The sequence below is a fragment of the Myotis nattereri genome (genome assembly GCF_964212035.1).
Source record: "Myotis nattereri genome assembly, chromosome: 5".
NCBI lineage: Eukaryota > Metazoa > Chordata > Mammalia > Chiroptera > Vespertilionidae > Myotis > Myotis nattereri.
This window is the reverse complement of record NC_138080.1, coordinates 55,242,782-55,267,946: the sequence shown is the minus strand read 5'-3', so window position 1 is coordinate 55,267,946 and position 25,165 is coordinate 55,242,782. Positions and strand designations below refer to the sequence as shown.

Here is a 25,165-nt window from a genome sequence, read left to right as displayed (position 1 = left end):
CATGTTGTTCCCAATACCAACCTAGATGCTATTAAAAACAAAGGGAGGGTGGGGAGAGTGCCAGAGAAGGGCATGGATCCTTTCAGTGAACCTGCTCAGGTCAGGGGTTCGTTCAGTGGGTGTCCAGCATTTGTTCTTCCACGGTGGGGAAATCATGCTAATGAAACCGATGTTTGCTTTTTAGGTGAGAGTTACGTGTGTGCATCGAACGAACCATTTCGTAAAGTTGATTACACCAAAAACATTAATCCGAACTGGTCTGTGAACATCAAGGGTGGGACCGCTCGAGCCTTGGCTGCTCCCACCTCGGTGAAAAGTGAAGTGAAGGAAAGTAAAGATTTCATCAAACCCAAGCTAGTGACTGTGATTCGAAGCGGAGTGAAGCCTAGAAAAGCCGTGCGGATTCTTCTGAATAAGAAGACCGCTCATTCCTTTGAACAAGTCTTAACCGATATCACCGAAGCCATTAAACTAGACTCAGGCGTGGTCAAGAGGCTCTGCACCCTGGACGGAAAGCAGGTACGGTGATTCTTAGCCCCCAGCTCCCCCTCTTACTTTTAAATTCTCCTTGTACCATGGCAGTTACATGTTTGACAATATGAGCTTTGTATCTACTAGATACTTTAGTAGAGTGTGTGTGTGTGTGTGTGTGTGTGTGTGTGTGTGCGCGCGCGCGCACACATGCTTGCATGTGTATGAATTAGCCTTTATCATGAAAGTTGTAAGCGGTTCACCTGTCTCTTTTACACAAATGTCTCAAAATTATATAGAGAGAAATCTATATGTCTTATGGTCACTGGAAGGGAAATGTAAACTTGTGAGGGAAAAGTGTACGTTGAAGAGGCTTCCTCCAGTAAGTGGGATGTTCTCCACTTAAGAATAAGAACACCTAATGACTAGTAGCGTCATTATGGGTTTGGGGAAGCCACAGAAGTAAAAATTAAAGATATTTAACATGTGTTTTTAGCAAAGCTCCTCCTCCCCACTCATGTATAATACGGAAAATGCATTTAAAGAAAAATATTTTCATGAGAATGTCCATATGAATTTCATAGGGAAGAATGGAGGTAATTAATCAGCATTTCTGAAAAAAATACATAAATTACACAGGGAAATGCATGCCAAATTATGGTAACAATATACCAGGAACTCTAATGGGCTAAAAAAAAAAATTGGGCAAATTGCAACTACGCATGAATAGCAGTTACACAAATACTGAGTTTTGCCACAATCAGATTATCATTCCTAAAAAGAAACATGTGGTTTCTGAAGTGTATTTTCTCTAGTTTCAATAAGGTTAAATTGTTTATATTTACATTGTATAAACATAGTTTCCAGTATTCACTTTGTTTCTTCATTTCATTTTGTTTCTTCTCTTGAAAAGAATTTATTTTGAAGTGTTTGGCTCATGTAGTGCTGAAAATGAATAATACTAAACACTGGAGCAGTGTCTTCTGGCAGGGGGAAAAAAATAGTTTTCTAAGAGCAGATCTAGTTACTACGTTGCTTCCTGGATCATTAACAAAATTTTAAAAATAGGTTCTAAAAATTCCAGTAGAGTTTAATGAAGTTATGACTTCTCTAATTAATTAAATTAATGATTAAAAGGCAGCCTGCCCCAAGACAGGCTCAGATGACTGGGAATAGCCACTTCACAAGTTGATTTATTCTGCAAGTACGTGACCACAAGGAAAAAGGGAGATTTGATAAGTCAAATAGCTAATTCTTGGTGGACGCGGGGGAAATACGAACTATAGAGACAGATATTTAAGGTGCCTAACAAAAGAAAAGAAAACCATAAGTATGCCAAATTAGAAAACCTAAGTGGCATATAAACAGTACATGCAGATGAGATTTTAAAAATTCGCCCTAACCAGTTTGGCTCAGTGGATTGAGCGTCGGCCTGGGGACTGAGGGGTCCCAGGTTCAATTCCGGTCAAGGGCATGTACCTTGGTTGCAGGCACATCCCCAGTGGGGAGTGTGCAGGAGGCAGCTGATCGATGTTTCTCTCTCATCGATGTTTCTAACTCTCTATCCCTCTCCCTTCCTCTCTGTAAAAAATCAATAAAATATATTTTTTTTAAAAAAAGAAACTTATTTGGAAATCTCCAAATGGATGTTTTTAGGGAAATTTTAAGTGAAATAAAGAAGTTGAATGTCTAATTGAAATAGTAACCATTGAAATTTTAATAGTTATCTAAAAAAAATTTATCTTCAAAAAGATTCCAGACTAGAAATATTTATATGGAAAAATGTTGACTAAAGCACAAGCAATCCCGAATCATCAACATATTAAAGAATAATATACTGCTATGAGTAGGATTTATGACAGGAATGAAAGGATGGCTTATTGTTAAGAAACCTGTTAATACATGGGATCTAGAAGATAAAGTTATTGCACACATAATCCCAAAAAAGATATCACAAAAGCACTTGATAGAATACAAAATCTAAGTTCAATTAGGGATTTAGTAATAAAAATGGAGAATTCCCTAACAGACTAAAAAATCCTCTCTGAAACAAAAGGTCTGTGTAATTGGTATACAAATGAGATACTGGAAGTATTTCTGTGATAATCAGGTAAGGATGCCTGATAGCAGCAGTATTCAACATTCTTCTATACATTCTTCCTGATTTTTATTTATAGTTTAATTTCAGTTTCAATAAGAATCTAAATGATTTTGGGGGAAGCAGGGGGAGGGACACATGACAAAGTGATTTTAAAAGTTAATCTGGAAAAATAGGCAGGAAAATTTTGGAAATAATGATTAATGGGCTCTCATGCTACCAGATATTAAATCACCATTCTCATACTATACCAAAAATAAATTCCAGGTGTTTTAAAAATATTGATGTCAAAATGAAACCAAAGAACTAAAGGAAAAGATGTCAATAGTTATGGTGACATGGGAAAGGATTTTCTAAGTGTACACGTAGTGGGAAGATCACAAAGGAAAAGGTTGGTTAGACAACATAAAAATTAAAACTTTCTAGATGTTATAAGCAAGGGTTATATACTTTTACGTTAAATCATAATAGTTTAATATGAAAAAAACCTTAACACTGCAATGGCAAAATGAATCAAACACCAAACAGACAATTTGAAAAGGCAGAATTATAAATACTAAATATAAGAAAGCACAGTCTCACTAAATAAATATGCATGAAAACAATATGATTTTTTTATATTTAAAGTTGACATGTTTTTGAAAAAGAAAATACCCATTATATTTCGATATGCAGTTAATTGGCATTCTCAATGAATGATGGAAGTGTAAATTTCATAATCTTTATGGAAAGCAGTTTGTTTTGTACTAAACAAATGTCCTTTCCATTTGAACTAATAACTTATCCTAAATAACCTGAGATGCCAACAGAATTATGCATGAGAATTCATCCCAGCAATAAGATCAAAAAATTGAAAACAATTTAAAATCCCTAAAATAGGAAACAGTTAAATAATATTACCATAGCATTCATAGGAGTGGCCTTTAAAAACTGTTTGGGGGGCAATTTAAAGACATGGGGAAATGTTAAGTGAAAAAGGCAAGACATAAATTCTGTAGTATGGTTTCAATTTTGTGTTAAGAAAGAAAAGTAGAGGAAAAATTTAAAAAAAAAAAAGAATTCAGAAGGAAACACAATCATAGTTGCCATCAGAAACCTAGTACTTGCTGTTGTGATTTCTACTACTTCTTCCTCATGTCTGCTTAAAAGCAAAAACTCAAGCACTGAGAAAGAAAACAAAGACCAATTTCAGTCAGATTGTGGAAATTAAAACGTTGTGAGTTAATCCTTGAAATTTTGGCATGTGGTTATAAAATGTTACAAGCATGACTTTTGTCACTGTTTAGGTCTAAACATGATTTCCCATGTGCAAAGAGAAGATATATTTTTTAAACTTTCAAATAAAATTTCTTTTGGAACAATTAGACTTTGGTTTTCATAGGCACAGTTTTGGGTACTGTATTTTCGGAGTGCCAGGTATCCTTCAAAGCTATAGTCTTCTTGGCGTTGATTCAACATCTGTACTTTAGATAGACTTGCTATTTAAAACCTCATGTCTGTTGTGTGGTTCATATGTTATAAGGAGGACATTAAATCTTGCTTTGAAGTAGCATAGGAAATTTGTCTTATGCTTAAGATGAATGCATATCTTTAAATGGGCATTGTTTGTTCTGATTTTACTTTACAAATTGATTTTTTTTTTAGGGGGCATGTAAAACTATCTGCTTTCTGAAAATTCTCAAGAAAAGGACAGCTTTGCTTAGGTGAAGAGAGAGGAATGAGAAAAGAAGTAGGATCTGCTAATGAGTTGTTCCTGCACAAAATTTTAGGCCATCTACCTCAACTTTTTATGTTCTTTCCTACTCAGATTGGTCGTTTTCATCTTAAATTAATCTGATCTTCGACACAAGCGGAGATAAACAGTTTCTAGGCAGTTCATTATGCAGTCACCAATTCCATTCCTGATACCCATGGTAGAGTTTTAAGGGACCCTGGTTATCTTTTTTATGGGTTTAAAAGCTTTCCCGATTGAAGGGGCAATGAATGGTGTGGCATGTGCTAGCAGCATTTATGCTGGTTAACACAATGTCCCTTGAGCCTTTTCTGTCAAAATGGATAATCACTTCTTCCTAGTGGTATTGACTCAATTTACAAGACCTGACGTGGTTAGTACAACTAACTCAGGTATTCTGTGTCTCTTGTAAAATCACTTCAAATAAAATCAAATGTTAGGATTTATCCATTTTAACTCTTGGGTTTGCTTTCATGTAGAGCAGTGGCTCTGCACTGGGTATGTTTGTGCTCTATGGGACAGTTAGTAGAGTTTGGAGTCATGTTTTGATGCCACAACTGGGGATGAGGATTCTACTGGCATGTAGTGGGTAGAGGCCAGGATGCTGCTATCTACAGTATCCTACAGTACACAAGATAGACAGACAACAGACACAACATAATTCTCAGGGGTCCAAAATGTAAATGGTGCTGAGATTCAGAAAACCAGGTGTAAAGTAAATGAAGTGATTCAAAAGGAGATGACACTTGTTTGATTGTTAACTTTATCAACGAGGTCACATGCTAAACTTTATTTCAGTACTTAGAGATTTCCCCATAGCCTGTCTGTGCACTTTTTATCTCATTGAGGCAGGTGTGTTGGAATGCCATGGTTTATGGTCTTTGTTATCCTGGATTTCCATTTATTTGTCTTTGTTGTGTAGGGCTGACATGTAGTTGGGGAGTACAGCTTCACAGGCAATTAAAGACTGTTTCACATGTATTTAAAGAAAGTCTAAGAAATGATGATTTTTATGGAGTTTTAAATATTTAATACTTAAAGTGATGTGATGAGCATCAATTTTTAAAGAAATACACAACCTATGCATTTATATATGGGGTGACTAGAAAAAAGCATCTATAAATAGAAGTCATGACTATTCTCTTCAATAACTTTTTAAACTTGCAATTAATTTAGATTAAATGCTTTACTTTTGTTTTCTTTTTACAAATGGAACCTTGAACTTTCACATTAAAGGCATTATATAGGGCAACAAGGTTTACTTTTTTAAATTTCAAAAGTCATGGTGAGTTTCTTATAATAAACTGCAGCAGGGGAGTTCTTTTTTAAAATGTCTTTATTCTGTTAAGGGACTGAAAGGTCCAAATATAGCTTTTGTCCACATGTGTAAAAAATTCTAACTTTTAGCTTTCCCAGAAATAGCAGAGTTTTAACATAAAAGAAACATATTTAGTGGAATTTTGGAACAAGTTGATTCTTGTCATGGGCAGAGGCAAAACAGACTCAGAAATTGCTAGCAGTTGATGCTTTGGGGGTAAAACACTTCCAGACTTTGGGACCACTGCCAGCCTTCGGATGCCCACGTGCAGCGGGTTCTCCTTGGGGATCATGGAGTGCCTCCATCTTACCAGTCATCTTACGGTCTATGAGGGTTTTCGTCCTCACTTTTCAAAAAGTTTGTTTCATGGGTAGCATGATATATATTTATTTTGTACCTGACTAACTTTTCTGGCATCAGTTTCTAGTAAAGGTTCATTTCTTTGTAATGACCCAACCATTCTTATTTAAAGCAATCTCTTCTCAAAAATTGCTACGTAGAAATCAAATGATTGAGATCTATTTATAAATGTTTTCTACAATTCCTTTAATCCCGATATAATATTCCCTTGAAGTAGATGAGGACAGAGCTTGATTTTTAGTCCTCATGTTGCTCCCAATGCATGGATTTTATTTTATGTTTTTGGATAGTAGAAATTCAGACAACTGTGTTTTGTCTGACTAGATACCTTCATACCTCTGAAGCGTGGTTCACCCTGATCTATCTCAAGTAATGGAAAATTATCTCAATCAGGAATCAACAGACTACAGAGGAACTATAGTGGGGTTCCCCCCCCCCCCCAGTATAGCAGGAAGTCCAGGTAAAAGAAAGGCAGAAAACATTCACTTTGTTCTTTGATCCCTGATCCAAGCAGGAAAGGCCGGGGGAGGCTTAATCTTTGTTTTTAATTTAATGAACACCTACCTCTTTTCAAAGAGTGGGAAGAAAGAAGGAAGAACTTTGTCGAAGTAAAGTTTGTGTTTTGCCATTCTGGGATCCATTGTATAAGCAATTTCCCCAAACCTTTAACAATATATTTTCCCTTTTAATGGGAAACTGGAGGCAAACACAAAAATCCTGTTTATAATTACTGCAGTTGAAAAATAGCAGAATAGATGTTTAAGGTGTCGGTGAGATAAAAATGACATCACTGTGAACTCTGGTTTCCTTATTTATTCTTTTGGTGTCTAAGCTGGCGGAACGTATGGAGCGTAAAGATTGTGTTAAATTCATTTCATTTTCGTTATAAATGTATTTTTCAGTGTTTATAATAATTATTATTAAATATATATTTTGTTACATATGAATTTTACAATGCTTAGAATAATAGCTAGCAGCCTAATTAGCTAATAGATAAAACGCTAGTAGCTTCCTATGTTAGGCATTTTGATAATGATTTCTATTACCTGTCTCCACTCATCCTCACAATCACCTTGAGAGCTAGGTGTTCTAATTCCTATTTTACATTGGGGAAATTGAAACAGAGAAATCAAGTAACCTGTTCAAAATCACACTGCTGGGGGAGCTGGATTCACACTGAGGAAGTGTGATTCCAGGCCTCCCCCCCACCCCCCCTTCCCCAACCACCACTCTTCACAGCTGCGCTCAAAGCCCTCTGTAGACAGGCTTTGTGAAGGTCATCAGTGATAATGGGGACAGGAAAAATAACTAATAAGCTAATTGGATTATTTTATTTCAAAAACATTTTTTTAGGCCTTAAGAGTGATGCAGTTTTATCTGGGGGTTATCTAAATATGGTAAGATTATTCTTTGTGTAGGATATGAAACATGAAAAAAATAGGTAAAGGAATGATTATATACTTGACTAAAAAATAACTGTTAGAGTTATTTCAAAGATTTAATTTTTAAAAATTAAAGACTATGGCATCGCAGAAAGTTTAGAAAATATAGGAAGAAATACACAGTCTTACCATTTTACTACTTTTTATAACTTTCTATCTATTTTCATAAACATGTTTTCTTTTTTCTAAAGAGACAACTATGCAAGTAAAATCAGTGCATTTCTACTGGAAAAAATTTAAACAATTCAGAGAAATGCAAAAAGTGAAAAGTTTCTTTTCACATCTGCTCTTCTTCCCAAACCTCATTCTTCTCCTTAAAGGGAATCACCAATAACAGTTTTGTAAATGCAATTTAAATATACACTGAGTGGCCAGATTATTATGATTACCTGACATTTGTAGGCAAATTAGCTATAATTTCGCGCTGAAGTTGCTAGAGGGCCAGACCATTATAAATAGGGAAGCAGGTTGTTTACCACGACAGAAGTGATTTTTTTTCCTGAAGATAGGGGTAAACAACGCGATTTAACAGCCTTTGTACATGGGATGGAGATATATATGCCAGATTATTATGACCACCCCATTAGTACTTCGTTGGGCCACCTTTTTGCCTTCGATACTGTGGTGATTCTTCTTGGCATTGACTCCACAAGATGTTGAAAGGTAATGCAAGGAATCTGACACCATGCCTGATGAATAGCACTGTCTAGTTCTGTGAGATTTAATAGTTGTGGAACCAGCTTCCTGATGGCTCTTTTAACTTCATCCCACAAATGCTCAATTGGATTGCGATCTGGTGATTGTGGGGGCCACCTAAAGAAGGTAAAGTCTCCCTCGTGTTCTTGAAACCACTCCTGCACAATATGAGCACTGTGGCATGGTGCATCGTCTTGTTGGAAGAAGTCATCTCCATTGGGATACACCATCAACATGATAGGATGAACTTGATCAGCAATGATACTTAGGTATGTTGTGCTATTCAGACGTTGTTCCACACGAATTAAAGGGCCCAAATCATGCCAGGAAAACATGCCCCAAACCATAACACTGCCCCCACCAGCTTGAAGGGTTGTACTCATGCATGTAGGGTGCAGGCTTTCATGCTGTTTCTGCCAAATTCTCACTCTACCATCTGCATGATGCAACTGGAAACTTGATTCATCGGACCACACGACTTTTCTCCAATGCTTGACTATCCAATCCTTGTGTTCCTGTGCGAATTGTAGACATTTTATCTTGGTATCTGCAGACAGCAAAGATGTTCTAACAGGCCTTTGGCTTCCATATCCCAGATGATGCAGTGTACGGCTAATTTGCCTACAAACATCAGGTGGTTATAATAATCTGGCCACTCTGTGTGTATGTGTGTCTATCCCACGTTCAAAGGCTGTTAAATCGCATTGTTTACCCATATCTTCAGAAAAAAATCACTTCTGTCTTGGTAAGCAACCTGCTTCCCTATTTATAATGGTCTGGCCCTCTAGCAATTTCAGCGTGAAATTATAGCTAATTTGCCTACAAACGTCAGGTGGTCATCATAATCTGGCCACTCAGTGTATATGTAGACATAGTTTCTATATAATGTGGCTTTTCTGTGCAATCCTGTGTCTTGTTTTCCCCATTAATCATATTATTCCATGTTACGTAATCTTCATATTTCATACTTACGTGACTGAATGCTATTCCATTGGCTAGAAGCATCCTAATTTATTTAACCTATTGCTTGACATTTGGGTTTCTGGTTTTTCTTTCTTTTAGTCTCTAGTCATTTTTTTGCCTATAGATTTCAACATGCCTTGGATCATTTCCTTAGGATAGATTCCTAAAGGTTAATTACTAGAAGAGACTCTTAAGTATTTGGGGGCTTGAGAGATATTATCAGAGCTGTAGACAAAAAGTTGTCCTCATTGGCAACACCACGGCCAGGTGCCCTAGAATTCCCATAGCTGGGAGAGACTAGTAAGGGTTAGTTGTGACAGATAGGCACATTTGTTGTGTGGAAAATACACATTCTGTGAAATTGAAACCCACCTGCATGTATTCCTCTTATCACTTCTACCTTTGCTACTTTCTTTTCTAGAAAATAGTTTGATAAGAAAAGCCAGTTAACCTGTGTACCAGTTTTATGCCAGAGGCTGGTGCTTGGGACTAGTCTTGAAAATGTTAAGCTCAGTAGGGAGAACAAAAAGGAAACTTTTAAAGCAAATAGCCCACGTTATGAAACTATGTGGCCTTAATTGTGAACTAAGAAACCTAATGCTTCAGTTAATGTTTGCTTTCTAACCTTTGTCGAGGCCCAAAATCCCATGATATTTAGTAAATTCAGGTAACATTTGTTTTGTAATATTTTGAGTCAAGATTACTTGAAATGGATACTTTGTAAAGTTAATTGATGGCTTTTGGTGGGTCACCACTAAATTTTAGATTTGTTTTGTTGTTTTTGTAAAATATCATGAATGTCTGCTAATCCCAATTTCTACCACTATGTGCAGTATATGATGTTACTTTACAAGTTTTATTGGACTTCATGAAAGGGTCACTTACTCATCATGCTTCATGGTAATAACAAGGACAGGTGCAAAGTCAGTATAGTATTATATATACAACTGATGTAGGAAATTATTTAGTCCAGCTTGCTAATTTTATAGAACCGGTTGAAATCTGTGCTGCTTCTCTTGCAAGTAAAGCCTGACTCAAAATCTTGTGTACAATCAGCTTGTTTGTAGATCACAGTGCAAATTTAATGACCTCTGCTTTGGCCTGTTTTTACTGTTTCTTTTAGTTGGGGGGAAGCGTTCATTTTCATCTTTGTAGTCACTGACTTCTTTAGAGCAAAGGTTAAGCTTAACCGTGGTCCTCCACCTTCTTAGGGTGCTGCCTCATAGAGAAGGAGTTAATTGAATCTAAACTGAAAATTCCTTGGGGGGCGGGGGGAGAAGTAGTGCTAGAGTCTGTGTTGGTTTCTTCAGTAACCCTGCGCAATTTTCCAGATTTGAAAATTAACCTCTTGCAGGTTTTTGTTTGTGGGTGTTTTTTTTTGTTTTTTTTTTAAGTAAGGAAGAACACCACACTTCAAACAGTGAAATGAGCCTCCACGAATGTTCTCGCTATATTTTTAGAACTTTTTAATTGTAGTGTGATGCAGCTGCCAGACTCCCAGCACAGAGTGTTGGAAGACTCTGTAGTCATTAGAGGTTCGCCTCCACAGAAGTTTAATTCTCTGAGCTGGGCGGCTGTTAGAAATGAAGCAACACTTACCCAAAAGGAACATTCTGTTTTTGGGGGTGTTTTTTTTTTCCTTATGTACTCCAGACTCTCCCTAAGACTTGAAATAGTGAAAGTTTTATTTAAAAAATGTTTTTGTAATGATGTATGGCAAGCTTCTCTAAATGTGAGCATAAAGACCTTTGATTGTATTTGAAAATATTGCTCTCCCCACATGCTAAGTCATTAAAATGCTATTATAAGTATGAGTTATGAGAGATTTTTAAATACCTGTGTATTGGTACATATTAAAACTGACATTAGTTACATGGTTGTGTTTCTGAAGGATTAAGTTTATTAAACACCTAATCTTTAGGATCACTTATGGGATATATTTTCAGGGGTAAAAGATTACGGCTGACACATGCCATTGTGAAACTGCAAATTAAAAAGTTTTCTTTTTATAAATAAACCAGAGGTTGTGTAAATGGAAACTTGTAAAAGCCCAGTTAGGTAACTGAATCCAAATTTTAACATTTTATGTCTTTTCACTTAATCTAGTAGTCCAGATTTTTACATGTAGATAAAAAGTGTAGAAGTCTTAAACTTTTTTGGAAGTTTTAAAACTGGTTTCCACTTCCAGAGTGTTCCTGCTAAAGCAGTACCAATGTTTAAGTCAGTTCTTGAGAACTTGCAGGAGAAAAGAGAGTTTTGGCCAATGTTATTTGTGCCCTGAGGAACTGACCATAGGCACTGGAGTCAGAAAATACAAATCTAAATTTGATTTAAATATATTCATTTCACCACCGCATTATAGTGTTGGAGGAGGCAAGATTCGTGCTTATGCATCGAGGAAAGTCATTAAAGATTTTTAATGATGGGAAAGAGCATCTGTAGTGCCAACTATTGTTGGCAGACTGTTGACACATGTTGTCATTTATTCTCACAATCGCCCCATGGTAGGTCTATGGCAATATCGTTATGCAGGAGTATTTCAGAGCACGTCCAAAGAACTGTCGCCCTTTGGCTTCAGTTAGACCCCTTGGATATGACTGTGTACTTACCCCCATGAGGCTGTCTTTGACCCAGACATTTTTTAAAATATATTTTATTGATTTTTTTACAGAGAAGAAGGGAGAGGGATAGAGAGTTGGACACATCAATGAGAGAGAAGCATCGATCAGGTGCCTCCTGCACACCCCCTACTGGGGATGTGCCCTCAACCAAGGTACATGCCCTTGACCGGAATCGAACCTGGGACCCTTAAGTCCCCAGGTCGACGCTCTATCCAGTGAGCCAAACCGGCTAGGGCCGACCCAGACATTTTTAAACTCTCGGAGCTAGTTTCTAAGATTCAAAGGAAGACCGGTGTCACCGCTCTATAATTATTCACCTGAAACAGCTTCTCACACCCGGGACCTGTTATATGGTATGATTAGGCTTGGCTCTGATTAGCTTCCTAGACTTGCCCCAAAACTTGCATTCACCCTTAAATGACAGAGTGTGTTTCTTTTATTCTGTGGGTGATTATAATTCCTTGCTATCATTTATTTTGTGGCTCAAGATGTCCTAGATTTGGTCAGTGGAACCATTTTCAAGTTGGATCCTGTATCTTTTTGACATATTTTAGGAGGCATAGGAGAGTATGGATTATAGGGAGCCATGCAGGTTCATAATTAGACCTGTAGCAAACAAAATTACATCAGCAATTCTGTACCCCATCGACTACTGAAGACCCTCTGTTCTCAGGTGTCTTCTGATGGATCATTCTGTCCCTGAGCACCTGTAGATGCGTGGCTCCTATTCATTGCACATGGCTCCCAGTCTCTGGGCAGCTCTGTCTTCATGTCTCTTAGCATGTTTATCATTAAACCCCTAGACACTAGGGCCTAAGATATGTCTGATTGAGTTGTAGGTTATTGTCCTGTATAAGAGCAATATACAAGCTGTGAGCTTCCCCATTCTTGACCTATAATGGCTGCTTTTAGGGGAATACTCATGATTTGCTTGGGAGAGTTGCTGTGGTTTGAGTCGTGTGACCTTGTCACCTATGTGCAGTGAATTTGGCTCATAAGGGTCATTGAGTATTGAGAGTATGTAGGGATTCAGTGACTATCTGATTCAGTGGTTCTGGACTGGAGGTAATTTTGGCCCCGAGGGGATATTTGCAGGAAGAGTAGAGTGTGCTACTGGCATATAATGGTGGAGCCTAGGGATGCTGCTAAATATCTTAAAGTGCAGGGAGCAGTCCTCCTCAGCAAAGAACTGTCTGGTCCAAAACATCATGCTCACTGAGAAATTGTGGCCTAATTTAATGGGTAAAAAGGGAAGGGAAAGGAGGTTCTGACAGAAATGCATGTGGCTTTGGAATGGCCAGCCTAATGATGTAGGCATGTATGTCTGGTTGAGTGGAGATTTTTTAAATTGAAAAATTAGACAAGGGCAAGATCCTGCACAGTGTCCACTGCATTTCCAAAGGATAAACCTCATCGGTGGGGCTTTGGGTTGCTGTGGAGGACCTGCAAGGATCAAAGTTGCATTTTAGGAGGTTTACTCTGGACAGTGTGACATGGGCACACAACGATGAGCAATCCTGAAGGATCGAATGTCCCCGGGAGTGAGAAGCTGTCTCAGGTAATGTTATTTCAAAGGTGTAATGCTACACAGTTTCCTGAATGATAATGGTAAGCGTTTCCTAAACTCTATTCCAGGTAAGAAGCAGACATTCCTAAAGAAATTTAAGTCGTTTCAGAGGTGAAAAATTTGGTTTTAGCAGGAAATGAGAAAGATAGAATGGGTCGGGGGGTGAAGTCTAAGTTTATAGACAGAAAGAATTATTTGGTTAACGATTATAACAAATCTTCATAGTGCCTAGAAAGAAGTGGTATTTCATTTTAAATTTTAGGATTTGAAAAAGAGCCTTCATGTTCCCAGTGCTTTTTGTATTGTCCAACTATTTGAGAGGTTTGTGGCAGGATGGATATCAGAATTCTTATTCAGAAGTAGGCTGGAGTGTAGGTAAACACTGCCTTTTCTTCTTCATTTTTTATTTAAGTATAATTGATACACAATCTTATATTGGCTACATTAGTTTCAGGTGTGTACAGTGTAGTGCTTCAACATTTTTATACCCTATAGTGTGAGCACCCCACTAATTCTAGTAATCATCTGTCACTGTGTACACTTACCACAATAACACTGCCTCTCCTGTGCCTACTGGAATTGTGAATGCGTCCCCCTCCTTTCCAGCACACACCTGACATGATCGAGCAGGTGATCGGTGACCATGAGGCCAATCTATATTGGGGAAAACCTGTTATTGTAGTGTGCCAGCACTGAAACAATCTGTCTGCAATAACACATTTGTTTAGGTTGATTTAAAAATATAGTCACTATGACAACTAAGAAACTTGAATACAAAGGTGCTTCTTGGTAGCAATAGAAAAGAATACTTTTCCTTGAAATTATTAGAGTGGCATAGAAAAGAAATGGCCCAGTCTCGTGAATCTGAAATAATATGATCTAGTGACATACCTTTAAAATGTTGATCGCTTTAAAAATGGTGAATGCTCCTAGGCTTCAGCTAGTAAAATGTTATCAGAAGCATATTGTTAATGTAATTGTTGAAGACCTATCTCTACCTTATTTTTTTGTTAATCCTCACCCAAGGATTTTGCCATTGATTTTTAGAGAGAGTGGAACGGAGGGGGAGAGACCGAGAGAGAGAAACATCAGTGTGAGAGAGACCCATTGATTGATTGCCCCCCATATGCTATCCAACTGGGCCAGGGACCGAGCCTGCAATGGAGGTACGTGCCCTTAGCTGACGCTCTATCCACTGAGACAAACTGGCTACAGCCCTACTTTATTTTAAAAAGGAATAATGACTTGGCTTTTTATGAAGTTGTATTTGCAGTTTCATGCTGATATCGCTGGGCTAATTTGGTGACATGTACAATTTTGAATTGTTTTATATGGTATAATGGATTCTGGTTAATGGCTTCCTCAAACTATATTTAGAGCAATTTAGGCATCAATATAGGGATCTGAGAGAGCAAGATTACGTCTGTGGACATTTTGCCTGGAGGGTTTCTATAAAAACAGGGATATAGGTATCTATATACTTTATGTATAGTCTATAGAAATACATATAAAATTTACTTGCTTGGCAAACATCCAGTCTGCCAGTCTACTTACTGAGTCTGGACATTGAAGCAAGGCTGTGGTGTTCAGCGTGTGGTCGCGGAGCATCTCTGAGTGCCAGCTCGGTCAGAATGCAGAGGAGATGAGGTCTCTGCTCTTGAGGTTCATATCCTCTATTTGGTGAGAAAGTCGAAAACATGACATAATTAGACAATGACAAGGGGCTAAGAGACATTGCTATTCAGCTAAAGGATGGAAGTGTGAACCAGTGCAGTAGGGAAGAGTTCGTGAAGAAATAGCATGCAAACTGGGCTACAGCGGGGGAGCCGGATGTGGAGAGACTGTTCCCCCCACCCCCACCTCACCGCCACCCTCCCAAACACAGGCGGCAGCAGGGGAGAGAAGCAGGGGTGAGCGTGAATGGCAGTACCAAGGGGGATGGAAGTAGTATCAGGACATAGTAGGAAATGAGTTTGGAGAAATTTGGAGGGGGGAGTAGGCTTAAGTTCAAACAGAAGGCTATGGGGGGAGAGAATGCCAGCTTTAATATAATATTATATTGATTTCAGAAAGGAAGGGAGAGAGACATAACATCAGTGATAAGAAAGAAACATTGATTGGTTGCCTCTTGCACGCCCCACAGTGGGGATTGAGCCCGCAACCCGGGCATGTGCCCTGACTGGGAATCAAACCATGACCTCCTGGTTCATAGGTAGATACTCGACCACTGAGCCATGCTGGCCGGGCAAGAATGTCAGCTTTTGATGAAACAACATAATAAAACTGTGCTTTGGGGTCAGCCTGTCACTAGACTGATGCTAAAATGAGAGGAGGACCACACAGCCAAGCAGGAGGCCCGCCCAGCAGTCTAGGTGTGGCCCAGAGAGCATGGCAGATGTGGACAGAGGCAAAGGTGTGAAGCAGAGAAATGGACTGAGTGCAAGATCGGTACCGTGGACCCTGGGGAAACAGGAGAGTGCTAAGAGCAGCACACGCCCTTGGTACAGTTACCAAGCCCAGAGCTGGCTACAAGTCGTACCACAGAAATGCTTTACGGCCCTTGTTTCCTAAGGGGCCACTGAAGGTTGAACAAGCAGAAATATCGAGACTGATATTGCCTGGAACCTTTTTTAATATATATGGATGTAGCTATATATCAGTAAATGTATGGCTTCTGCACTACGTCAGTCATTTTAGTAAGGTGACATGGCAATTCGTCATTAAGTCTGAGGTAGCAAAATAGCCTCGTTCATTTTAAACTAGGATTAAATTTTTTTTCATTGTTGGCCTGATGAGGTAGAAATAACGTTTTTGCTTATTTACATGTCACAAATTGCTTTTGTGGGAGTTTTGTGGGTGTGTTGTTTTAGTAGGGGTGTGTGTGTGTGTGTGTGTGTGTGTGTGAGAGAGAGAGAGAGAGAGAGAGAGAGAGAGAGAGAGAGAGAGGGAAGAAAAACTATTTTAAGTAAAATGTAAACCTAATTTTATATAGCAGATATCCTTATTTTGATGTTAAGCTAATGTGGCCTCAGAAAATGTGATGGAGAGCTACATTGTGACTGGAGCAAATTTCGCAGAATATGTGTAAGAACCTGCGACGCTCTCCTGTGGAAAAATAGCTGAGTCCCCTCTTAATGTTTGCCTGGGTCCCTTAACCTACAACCATCCTAGATTTCCAGAGGGATTGGGTCCCGGGGGCACCGTTCTTGTCCCAGACCTCTGCATTGGAGGTGGAAACGCTGCAGGAAGGAGCCTGGGGAGACTTTCCCAGGCACTGGCACCTCCTGCTGCACCTGGGCCGGCCCCTCCTTTCCCGCTGTGGGTGATGGTGCCGCCCCTCCCTCCTGGGCAGAGGCGAGCTTCCCTTTCTTGGGACTCACGCTCTGAGTCACAGTGGAGGAGTCCTGTGGGCAGGACCAGCTATATAATTTGTGGGGCCCAAAGCAAAATGAAAATGCAGGGCTGCTTATTAAAATATTATTACGAATTTCAAGACAGCAACATCAGAATATTAAAGCAAGCCTGGGGCTCTGGGCACCTTGACCTCTCTCAAGGTCTTGTGAGGCACAGGTGGGCTGCCTTGCCTTCCATCTAGATCGGGGGTGGGGGACATCCGGCCCGCAGGCTGTACATATAAGGCTTGCAAAATCATTTGGCAGAAAAAAGGTTCCCTACCTCTGGCCTAGATGGAGAAGGGGCAGAGACGGCTGCTTCTCCCACCTGCTCCTCACACACCTGCCCACGTCCAGCGGTAAGGAAGGCGGCAGCTCCCCCAGCCGCTCTGCACTCGATTGGTTTTGTCCAGAGGAGCACTGTTCCCACAGGATCGGTAGACTTCTGGCAGTCACGTGCTAGATTGTATACTACTGAGTACAAATGAGGGCTGTGAGTCCGGTGTGCAGGTGGGACTGAACCTCGTGTGTGGAGCAGTGTTAGGGTTTATTTTAAGGGACAATTGCAAGAATGGGGAGCTTTCCCTGCCCTGGTACAGTTGCTTTTCGCTATTCGCTGTAGTTAGGTTCAATAAAGTGCCCGCAAACACTGAATTAGCAAATACATGATCTTGCTTGATGTGTGTCTCTGTTTAAAGACACCTTATTGAGTAGATATTGTTAATTCATTTACATGAACTTGGGGGCAGCAGCACTGTGACTGACGCCCGAAGGAAGTGTATCTGACACATGCATTTCTCCATAAGACACATTACACTCTTCCTGAGCTTAGGAACATGAGACAGCACTTCAGCACTGTACCAGGGGCCATTGAAAGCAGAGAACCAACAAAAAGCACCAAAATGCAAATAATGTGGCACGAAAGAGGCCACACAAAATATGAGAACTGAAACCACTCAGCAGAGCCCTCACTGTTCACGCTCGGCTGCAGGATGTGTTCATTGGGTGACTCGAATTTTTCACCGCTGTGCACATGTCAGCAAATGACCCCAAAAGCACCGCAGGAATTGATTTAGGGACTAAAAATAAACTTGAGCAAGTAGGTGAATTTGCAAATACAGAAGCTGCTGATGTGGAGGATCGAATGTATTTTGAATTTTAGCTCTTAGGTCATAGTGAGCAGGTCCTTAAAGCAAAGCCATCTATCAACAATGGCAAAAAGAGGTTACTGTTTGTTTCTAAAGGGATGATAAAGCAAGATGATATACTTTCACAAGGCAATGTGTCAGACTTTCTAAAATAAACTTGAAATGCATACACTTCCCTCAGATAAGAGAATGTGAAGAGGTGTTGTGGGTTTGATAACCAACTGTGCTAATAACAATCATTAAGTGTCAACTAATTACAATGTGCAAAAATAAAAGGTCCAACTGATAGTAGGTTACATTAGTGTCAGATCAAATCATCTTGTGTAAACAAAGTTTATGACAAAGGGAGGGGATGGAAAGGGTTCAGGCCGGGAGAGAGTATAAGGGCTTTGCATGCCTTTAGATAGGAGAAACTGATGTATGGCCCCAAATGTTGTCGGATCTCTAATTATTTCACGATTAAAAGAATTACTTTGGAAAACAGAGTTCAGTGAGTATTTGTGATAAAATGTGGAATTTTAGAAAATGAGCGACACATTTTGAAAAGCATTCTCCTCTGAATGTCACTTTTGTGTTCCAAATATTTTGAGATGTTCCCGGGGTAGGAACTATTTTGTGAAATAAATTAGATAAGGCAGTGCTTGTGATGTTGACAAGATAACTGAAAATGTGAAGAAAACGTTAGTTACGCATAAGAAGCAGTTTATTATCCACTTGCCTGAATGTGTGTAGTTTATATCAGTGTTTTGGGGTGTTTTTTTGGGGGGAGGAGCTTGTTTTTTATCTCACTATGTTGCCTTATTGCCTCTGAAACAATTCTGTATAGTGGTGGCACAGTATCTTAGAGGCTAGGCATCTTGCTTCCTTGCTGCAAAGGTTTTTAAATACTTAAATTTTTAGTTGTTTTTTTTTGCCTTATAATTCTCCCTCCTATTTTCTACAGCCTGGTGTACTACTGGGCCACAGTTTTGGTTTGCAGTTGCTCTTCAGAGCAGTTCTCTGAAATCCTGTTCTTTCTTGCAGCTTTCTCTGCACCAAGGAGGCTAGTTTAGCACTGCCCCGCTCTCCCTTCTGATGCTGCTTGGCTCTTTAAACGAATACACCTTCCTAAAGACTTACCAAAACCAGGTGACAATGTGAGACTGTGAACAGTGAGGAAATCCCAGTTTCATGATGCAATGGTTGCTTAGAATGCTTTAAAGCAATTTGTGGACTACATTCTAGATGATTGTTTTTCTAAATTATTAGTTCCCTCTATTCTCTGGAGAAGTAGTCTCCCCAACCCCCCAAAAAGCAATCTCTTTCACTCTATCAAGTTTTAGTTATATTTGGGAAAAGCTTAATTCTTGGAGATTCACAGTGCTCATTAGCACATTAAAGGCTTTGAGATGTCTTGCAGTGAAGAAACCATTAGAACATTTCCCAAATTATTTGGCTATGGAATCCTTTCATGCAGAATACGCTATTAATATTTCCTTGGACTAGTGTTCTGTAACGCGCTACCCTTTTTTCCAAATGATTGCCCCCAGATCTCTATCTGTGATCATGTTTTGCTCCCTACCCTTATGTCCTATACCCCTGCCCTATTCTATCTTTTACATCCCACCTTGTTCCTGACAGTGACCAGGCTTAAGTCTGCATCTCATCCCTGGAGACCTTTGGGAGGTCATTGCTTCAAATACATGTTTCATGGAGCCTTTGTGAGAGCTACTGGTGCTGAACCGGTTCCTTTGGAGATAAAGAATGAGAATTTTGCAGTTCAACAAACCTGAATTTGACTCCTGGGTCCACCATTCATTAACAGTATGGCCTTTGTCAAAGTACTTGTTATTCTTGTTCACTTTTCTAAATGTGAATGAAGTGCGATGTATGCTAAAGCTCTTTGCACAGACTGATCATTGCAGAGGTCCTCATTAGCATCTCCACAGGTCCTGGGCACCATCCTGGCACAAATGCCTGGAGTTGACTGAAGGTGGCAGGGAGGAGTATTTGGAATCTATTTTCCCATCAGGGTGAGGCCTAGTCTTGTCATTCTTCACTGTGATCTTGACATGCCCTAAGTCCCAGGCTCCCATGGACTTCGAAGTCCTGCCTAGAAGTGAAAGAGGGGCAAATGCTAGGCTATGAATAGGCTGGACCTGCATCTTTTGGAGTGTCAATCAGAGGTCTTAACCATGGCTACACCCATCAAAATCACTCATGAAACTCTAAAAAAAAAAGATTCCTAAGCTCCATACCCCAGGAGATTCTCATTCATAGGCCTGGTATAGGTTGTACAAACAATTTTAATATAAATAGAAACTATGAACTGGTAGAGTTAGAAAGTAGGATTAGTAATAAAAACTTACCTAGGTTGTCAGGATTAAGTAAGGTATATGTGAAATTGCCTAGCACATAACTGCAATTCACAAGTTGTATCAGTTAATCTTTTGTTGCATACTAAATCATCCCAAACTCAAGGGCGTGTATAAGGAAGGTTTTTTTTTCTCATTCTTTAGTGTTGGCTGCAGCAGCTCGCTGACCCCAGTGAGCTGCAAGGGAGTCGGGAGTGGGATGGGGCTGGCTTGGCTGGGGCAACTTTCCTCCACATTTTCATTCTCCTCCCACCTCAGACCAGCCTGGGTATTCTCATGGTACACTAGCTCCTTGATTAATGTCTTTTCATTTAACTTCATCTACATATAAAAGGATAATATGCAAATTGTCCCCTCAGGAGTTCAACTGGGAGACTGGGAGTTCAGTTGCTCACTATGATGTGAGCTGACTACCAGGTGGTGGCGCGGAATGAAGGATGGCCCCAGCTTGCAGCCGGAGAAGGGAGGCCCCCGCTGCCGGCAGCCTGAAGGCCCTGATTGGCCCTGATCGCCAGCCAGGCCTAGGGACCCTACCTGTGCACAAATTTCGTGCACCAGGCCTCTAGTTTTATCATAATGTTGATGAGAAAAATACATTGATTCCATGCTGGGGACACTATTTGTGTGGAATGTGCAGGTTCTCCCCACATCTGCATGGGTTTTCTCCAGAGATCCTGGTTTCTTCCCACACCCCTAAAGTGTTAGGTGAATTGGTCTGCACTGTCCCAGTCTGAGTGAATGTGGGGTGTGCAGGAGTGGCCCCTCAGTGGAAGGGCATTATGTCCAAGGTGTGTCCTGCCTTGTGCCCAGAGCTGCTGGGAAAGGCTCCAGCCACCTGCAACCCCATACTAGATAAACAGGTTGGAAAATCATCACCTTGCTTGTTGTTGTTTTTTTTTTTTTAATTTCTTTATTGATTTCAGAGAGGAAGGAAGAGGGAGAGAGAGATAGAAACATCAATGATAAGAGAGAATCATCGATTGGCTGCCTCCTGCACGTCCTCCACTGGGGATCGAGCCTGCAACCCAGGCATGTGCCCTTGGCCAGAATCAAACCTGGGACCCTTCAGTCCGCAGGCCGACGATCTATCCACTGAGCAAAACCGGCTAGGGCCACCTTGCTTGTTTTTACTCATCTTTTTAAAATGTATGTCTAGCTCACATTTATCTCAACATTTAATATTAGAAGTTTTTTGAGTCTTTATTTGGAAGTTTGGTGGTATTATTGTGACCAGAAACACTCTGTAGGAACTTAACGCTTGCTTATGTCAATTAGCCCATGGTAAAATTGGTTTCATTATACATTGTGAATACTTAAAGACTCCGTTTCAAAGAACTTATCAATGATTCAAGTGAAGACTTTACTGGCTATCACAGCACAGGGAGCAAGTGGAAATACATGTGTCTTCTTAAAACCTAGACTTAAAACATTACATCTGCCTCATTCTGTTGGCCAAAGTGAGTCATGGCCAAGCTCTTGTGTCAAGGGGTAATGAAATACATTCAAGAGATGTGTGTGCAGGGAGGCATGAAGAATAGGAGACAGTGGTACCATCTATCACAGAAGCCTGAAACATTGGACTTTAAGATAGAGTAGTTGGGTACTATATCTGATACTTTCATTAGGACTATGTGCAAGTTTTTACCTCTGCCTATTATTCATTGGTAATGATATCTACCCTTCTTCACAGGTTAGTTATTAAGATCAATGGTAATTAAGTAGCTTCAGGGTTATCCAGTATCATAAACCAGTAATAAATCACAGTTTCTCTAAGCTTTGAGGTCCACAACCAAATAGCCTGGGTCTTATTTCTGCCTTTGTCGCAGGAGCGGTGGGATTTGGGCAGTGTAGGTAATCTCCCTGGGCCTCAGGTCCTCTTGGTTTGAAAAGGGACTGAGCATCTTCTCCACGCTTTGAGGTAGTTGGGAGGATTCGGTGAGGTACAGTCTATGTAAACCTTTTAGCTGGGACCCAATGTAAGTGCTCAGTAAGGGAAACATGTTTTGCTACAACAAATAAAATATAAATAAAATTGCCATTTGACCAACTAAACGCTCAGAGATCTCTAAGGCAAATCTAAGATATGTGATACGTTTTGTGAATTTAAGAATCTGAATGGAAAAGTTTAAAAGGTTACATCTGCTTTGGGATTTTTCAAGTCTCAGTTATTTAAATATGAGAGCCCTGGCTGAGTGGCTCAGTTGGTTGGAGCATCATCCTGTACACCCAAATGTGGCAGGTTCGCTTCTCGGTCAGGGCACATACCCAGGTTTCGGGTTCCATCCCCAATTGGGGCATGTGCAGGAGGCAACCAGATGATGTTTTCTTTCTCTCTCTTCCTCTCCTCTCCTCTCTCTCTCTTTCCCTCTCCTTCTCTCCCTCTCCCTCTCCCTCTCCCTCTCTCCCTCCCTCTGAAATCAAAAATAAGTAAATGTGAGAATTATTTTGCAAAAAGAAATCAACATTGACTGTGGACTAGCCACGTGTACAGTAATGTGTTATACTTAGCAAAGACGTTAAGATACGGTCTCCACCCTCAAGAAGCTAGCAGGCAGTTGGGAAAAGCAAAAATTGTCCCACTAAGTGATGCCAGCGTTAAGTGATACGGTGCGGACTAGGAGTTTCTACCCAAACTGCTGGGCAGGTGCCAGTGCAATGATATCCTTAACTTGATAGCATGGGTTCAGGTGACCGCCCTTTGGCTAGCCACAGCATAGTGCGGTTATGTGCTCACTTACACAGCGGCAGGGCATTAAATCGCGGTCTGGACCAGGTGGGCTTGCAGTTGAATTGAGAATCCACAGAGGGAGAGGGGAGTGTTGTAGCTGATGCATGCAGTGCTTCTGAAGACTCCCCTTCCCAGGAGAGTGCAGAAACAGCCAAGCCAGCACATGCTGTGGGTCTCCTTACAGAGTCAATACGTCCTGTGTCATTCTCAATGAAGTGGTGTTGGCTGGCGCCCGGGGAGGCGGATACTGGTGTAGCCAGGGTAGGGCTCTGCACTGCCAAGCAAATGCCAGCCAAGAGTATATTCCAGTATATTTGAGCATGATTATCTCTGCAAGCTGGCTTTGTTTTTTTTCTTAAGTATAATTTTAACGTTTATAGGAAATGCATATTTGTTTGCCTATTTGTTATTCAAGTGATGTGGTTTATTTACACTTTTTGGCAAATGTCACAGGTAAGATATGCCTGAAAAATGTCACTACTTAGTTAGAGCTTAGCATTAAAATTGTCTATAAAAGTGTCTATAAAATTGTCTATAAAAGGAACAATTGTATCTAATAGAATCAAAGACTGGTAATAAGTCAAAGATGGAAATGTAGAATATCATTTCCCCTTCACAAAAACCGTATGCATAATGGATTTTTTTCCATCCAGTATATTAAAATAACTCAAAAGAAATTCTAAAGCCAGACAGAAAAGGGATGATTTGTTAGTTTATCGTCTCTATTTGTGATGTTTGAGTTCCTTATTTCTTTGAATTTTAATCTCCTACAGAAGAAATTAGCTGCCTTTTACCTTGTTCTCTCCAGCGGACTGGGGCTGAAGGGGAAAAACGCCACAGGCCTCCCCCAGCAAGAATGGAGGCTCCTCCCGCAGCCTGTGGGTCCCTAAGACTTGGGAGCTGTGACAAGGCCTGCACAGGGTCCGAATGGTCGAGGTCAGCCGTGGGGGAGTAGTGTGGCAGGCAGGAGAAAGGGTCGGAGTCACTCGCAAACCCGCTGCTTGGGAGAAACGGACTTCTTCACCAAATGCCTTGTTGTATCCATGGACTGTGTACTGCCAAAGCTCAAGGGTTGAAGATTAATCTGTGTGTGAGGGAGAAATTTAATATATTCCCTTTATCTTTCCTGTTCTTTTCCTGTTTGCTTTTCACAGAAATCCCTGAAGGTGCTGCAGCTTTATTTTTATTTAAAAAATGTTTTTGTTATTGTTAGTGTATCCTTTTAGACATTGAGATGGGGAATATTATGAGATTAAAATAACTTGTTGATAATAACAATGAAAAGATTGGAACTAATAAATAAGTATACTAGAATATAGCACACATTCATCATATCTGTGTACTTACTGGTTTTCAAAACTTGTAGAACGTGTAGAGAAATCGGTTGGGAAATCTATGCATTGTTCAGATTTTTAAAGTGTTTACCTACCAAACCGTCTACCTAATTATGGGCAAGAATGCTGCTGCTTCATCCTAATTCATTCTCTTCCATCAGACATGCAGATTCAGTTAATTAGCTATTTCATTTGTGGTTTTAAACCAAACTACAAACTGTGTGTGGCTTTGGACTATCTGGTTTTAGGGTGGCAGAAGTTGGAATGGCATTTTCTTAGCTCAAGAAGTTTTGTGCCTCTTTATTGAATTTATTGGGGTGACACTGGTTAACAAAATTATACAGGTTTCAGGTGCACGGTTCTACAACACATCATCAGTGTACTGAATTGTGTGTTTAGCACCCCAAGTCAAGTCTCCTTCCATCACCCTTTGACCCTCCTATACCTTCCTCCACCTACTCCATCTCCCACCCCCACCCCCCCACAATCACCACAAATGTTGTTTGTGTCTGAGTTTTTTCTTTTTTACTTAACCCTCCACTCTCATCCCCTTCCCCCGACAGCTGTCAGCTTGCAAGAGTTTTAATTACATCTTATTTCTTAATTCTTAATGTGGGACAATATTTCATTAAATTCTCTGAAGTTTAACTTGATACAAATTTTAGGATGATTCGTGCTAGCCTTCCTTCCCCAGATCGTGACTCGTTTTCAGAGTAGTATTTGAAAAGCTTCGTAAGTTAAGGTGGGCTGTTTAGAGTCTGGCACTTGGCTGTTTCCCTGGATACTCCATTGGTCTCTGCCAGCTGTGAGTGTGATGACAGGGTTAGGGTTTGTTTCTCAGGTGTTGCTGTTGGTGTTTCATTTTGCAGATCTAGACGGGGAGTTAGAGGGGAGTGCTGAAACAGAAGAATAAGCCTTAAGATTTGGGTTCTTATGAGATG

General features: G+C 40.1%; 1 protein-coding gene across 4 annotated transcripts in view; it reads left to right on the top strand.

Annotated features, from left to right (window-relative positions):
• The window catches only part of DCLK2 (doublecortin like kinase 2), a 142,919-nt gene that overhangs the window by 26,425 nt on the left and 91,329 nt on the right, over window positions 1-25,165 (top strand). For all 4 annotated transcript variants that reach the window (XM_081090947.1, XM_081090949.1, XM_081090948.1 and 1 more), the window contains exon 2: window positions 185-519. In XM_081090947.1, the coding sequence (XP_080947073.1) occupies window positions 185-519 (335 nt within the window). The remainder of the gene's footprint in view (window positions 1-184; window positions 520-25,165) is intronic.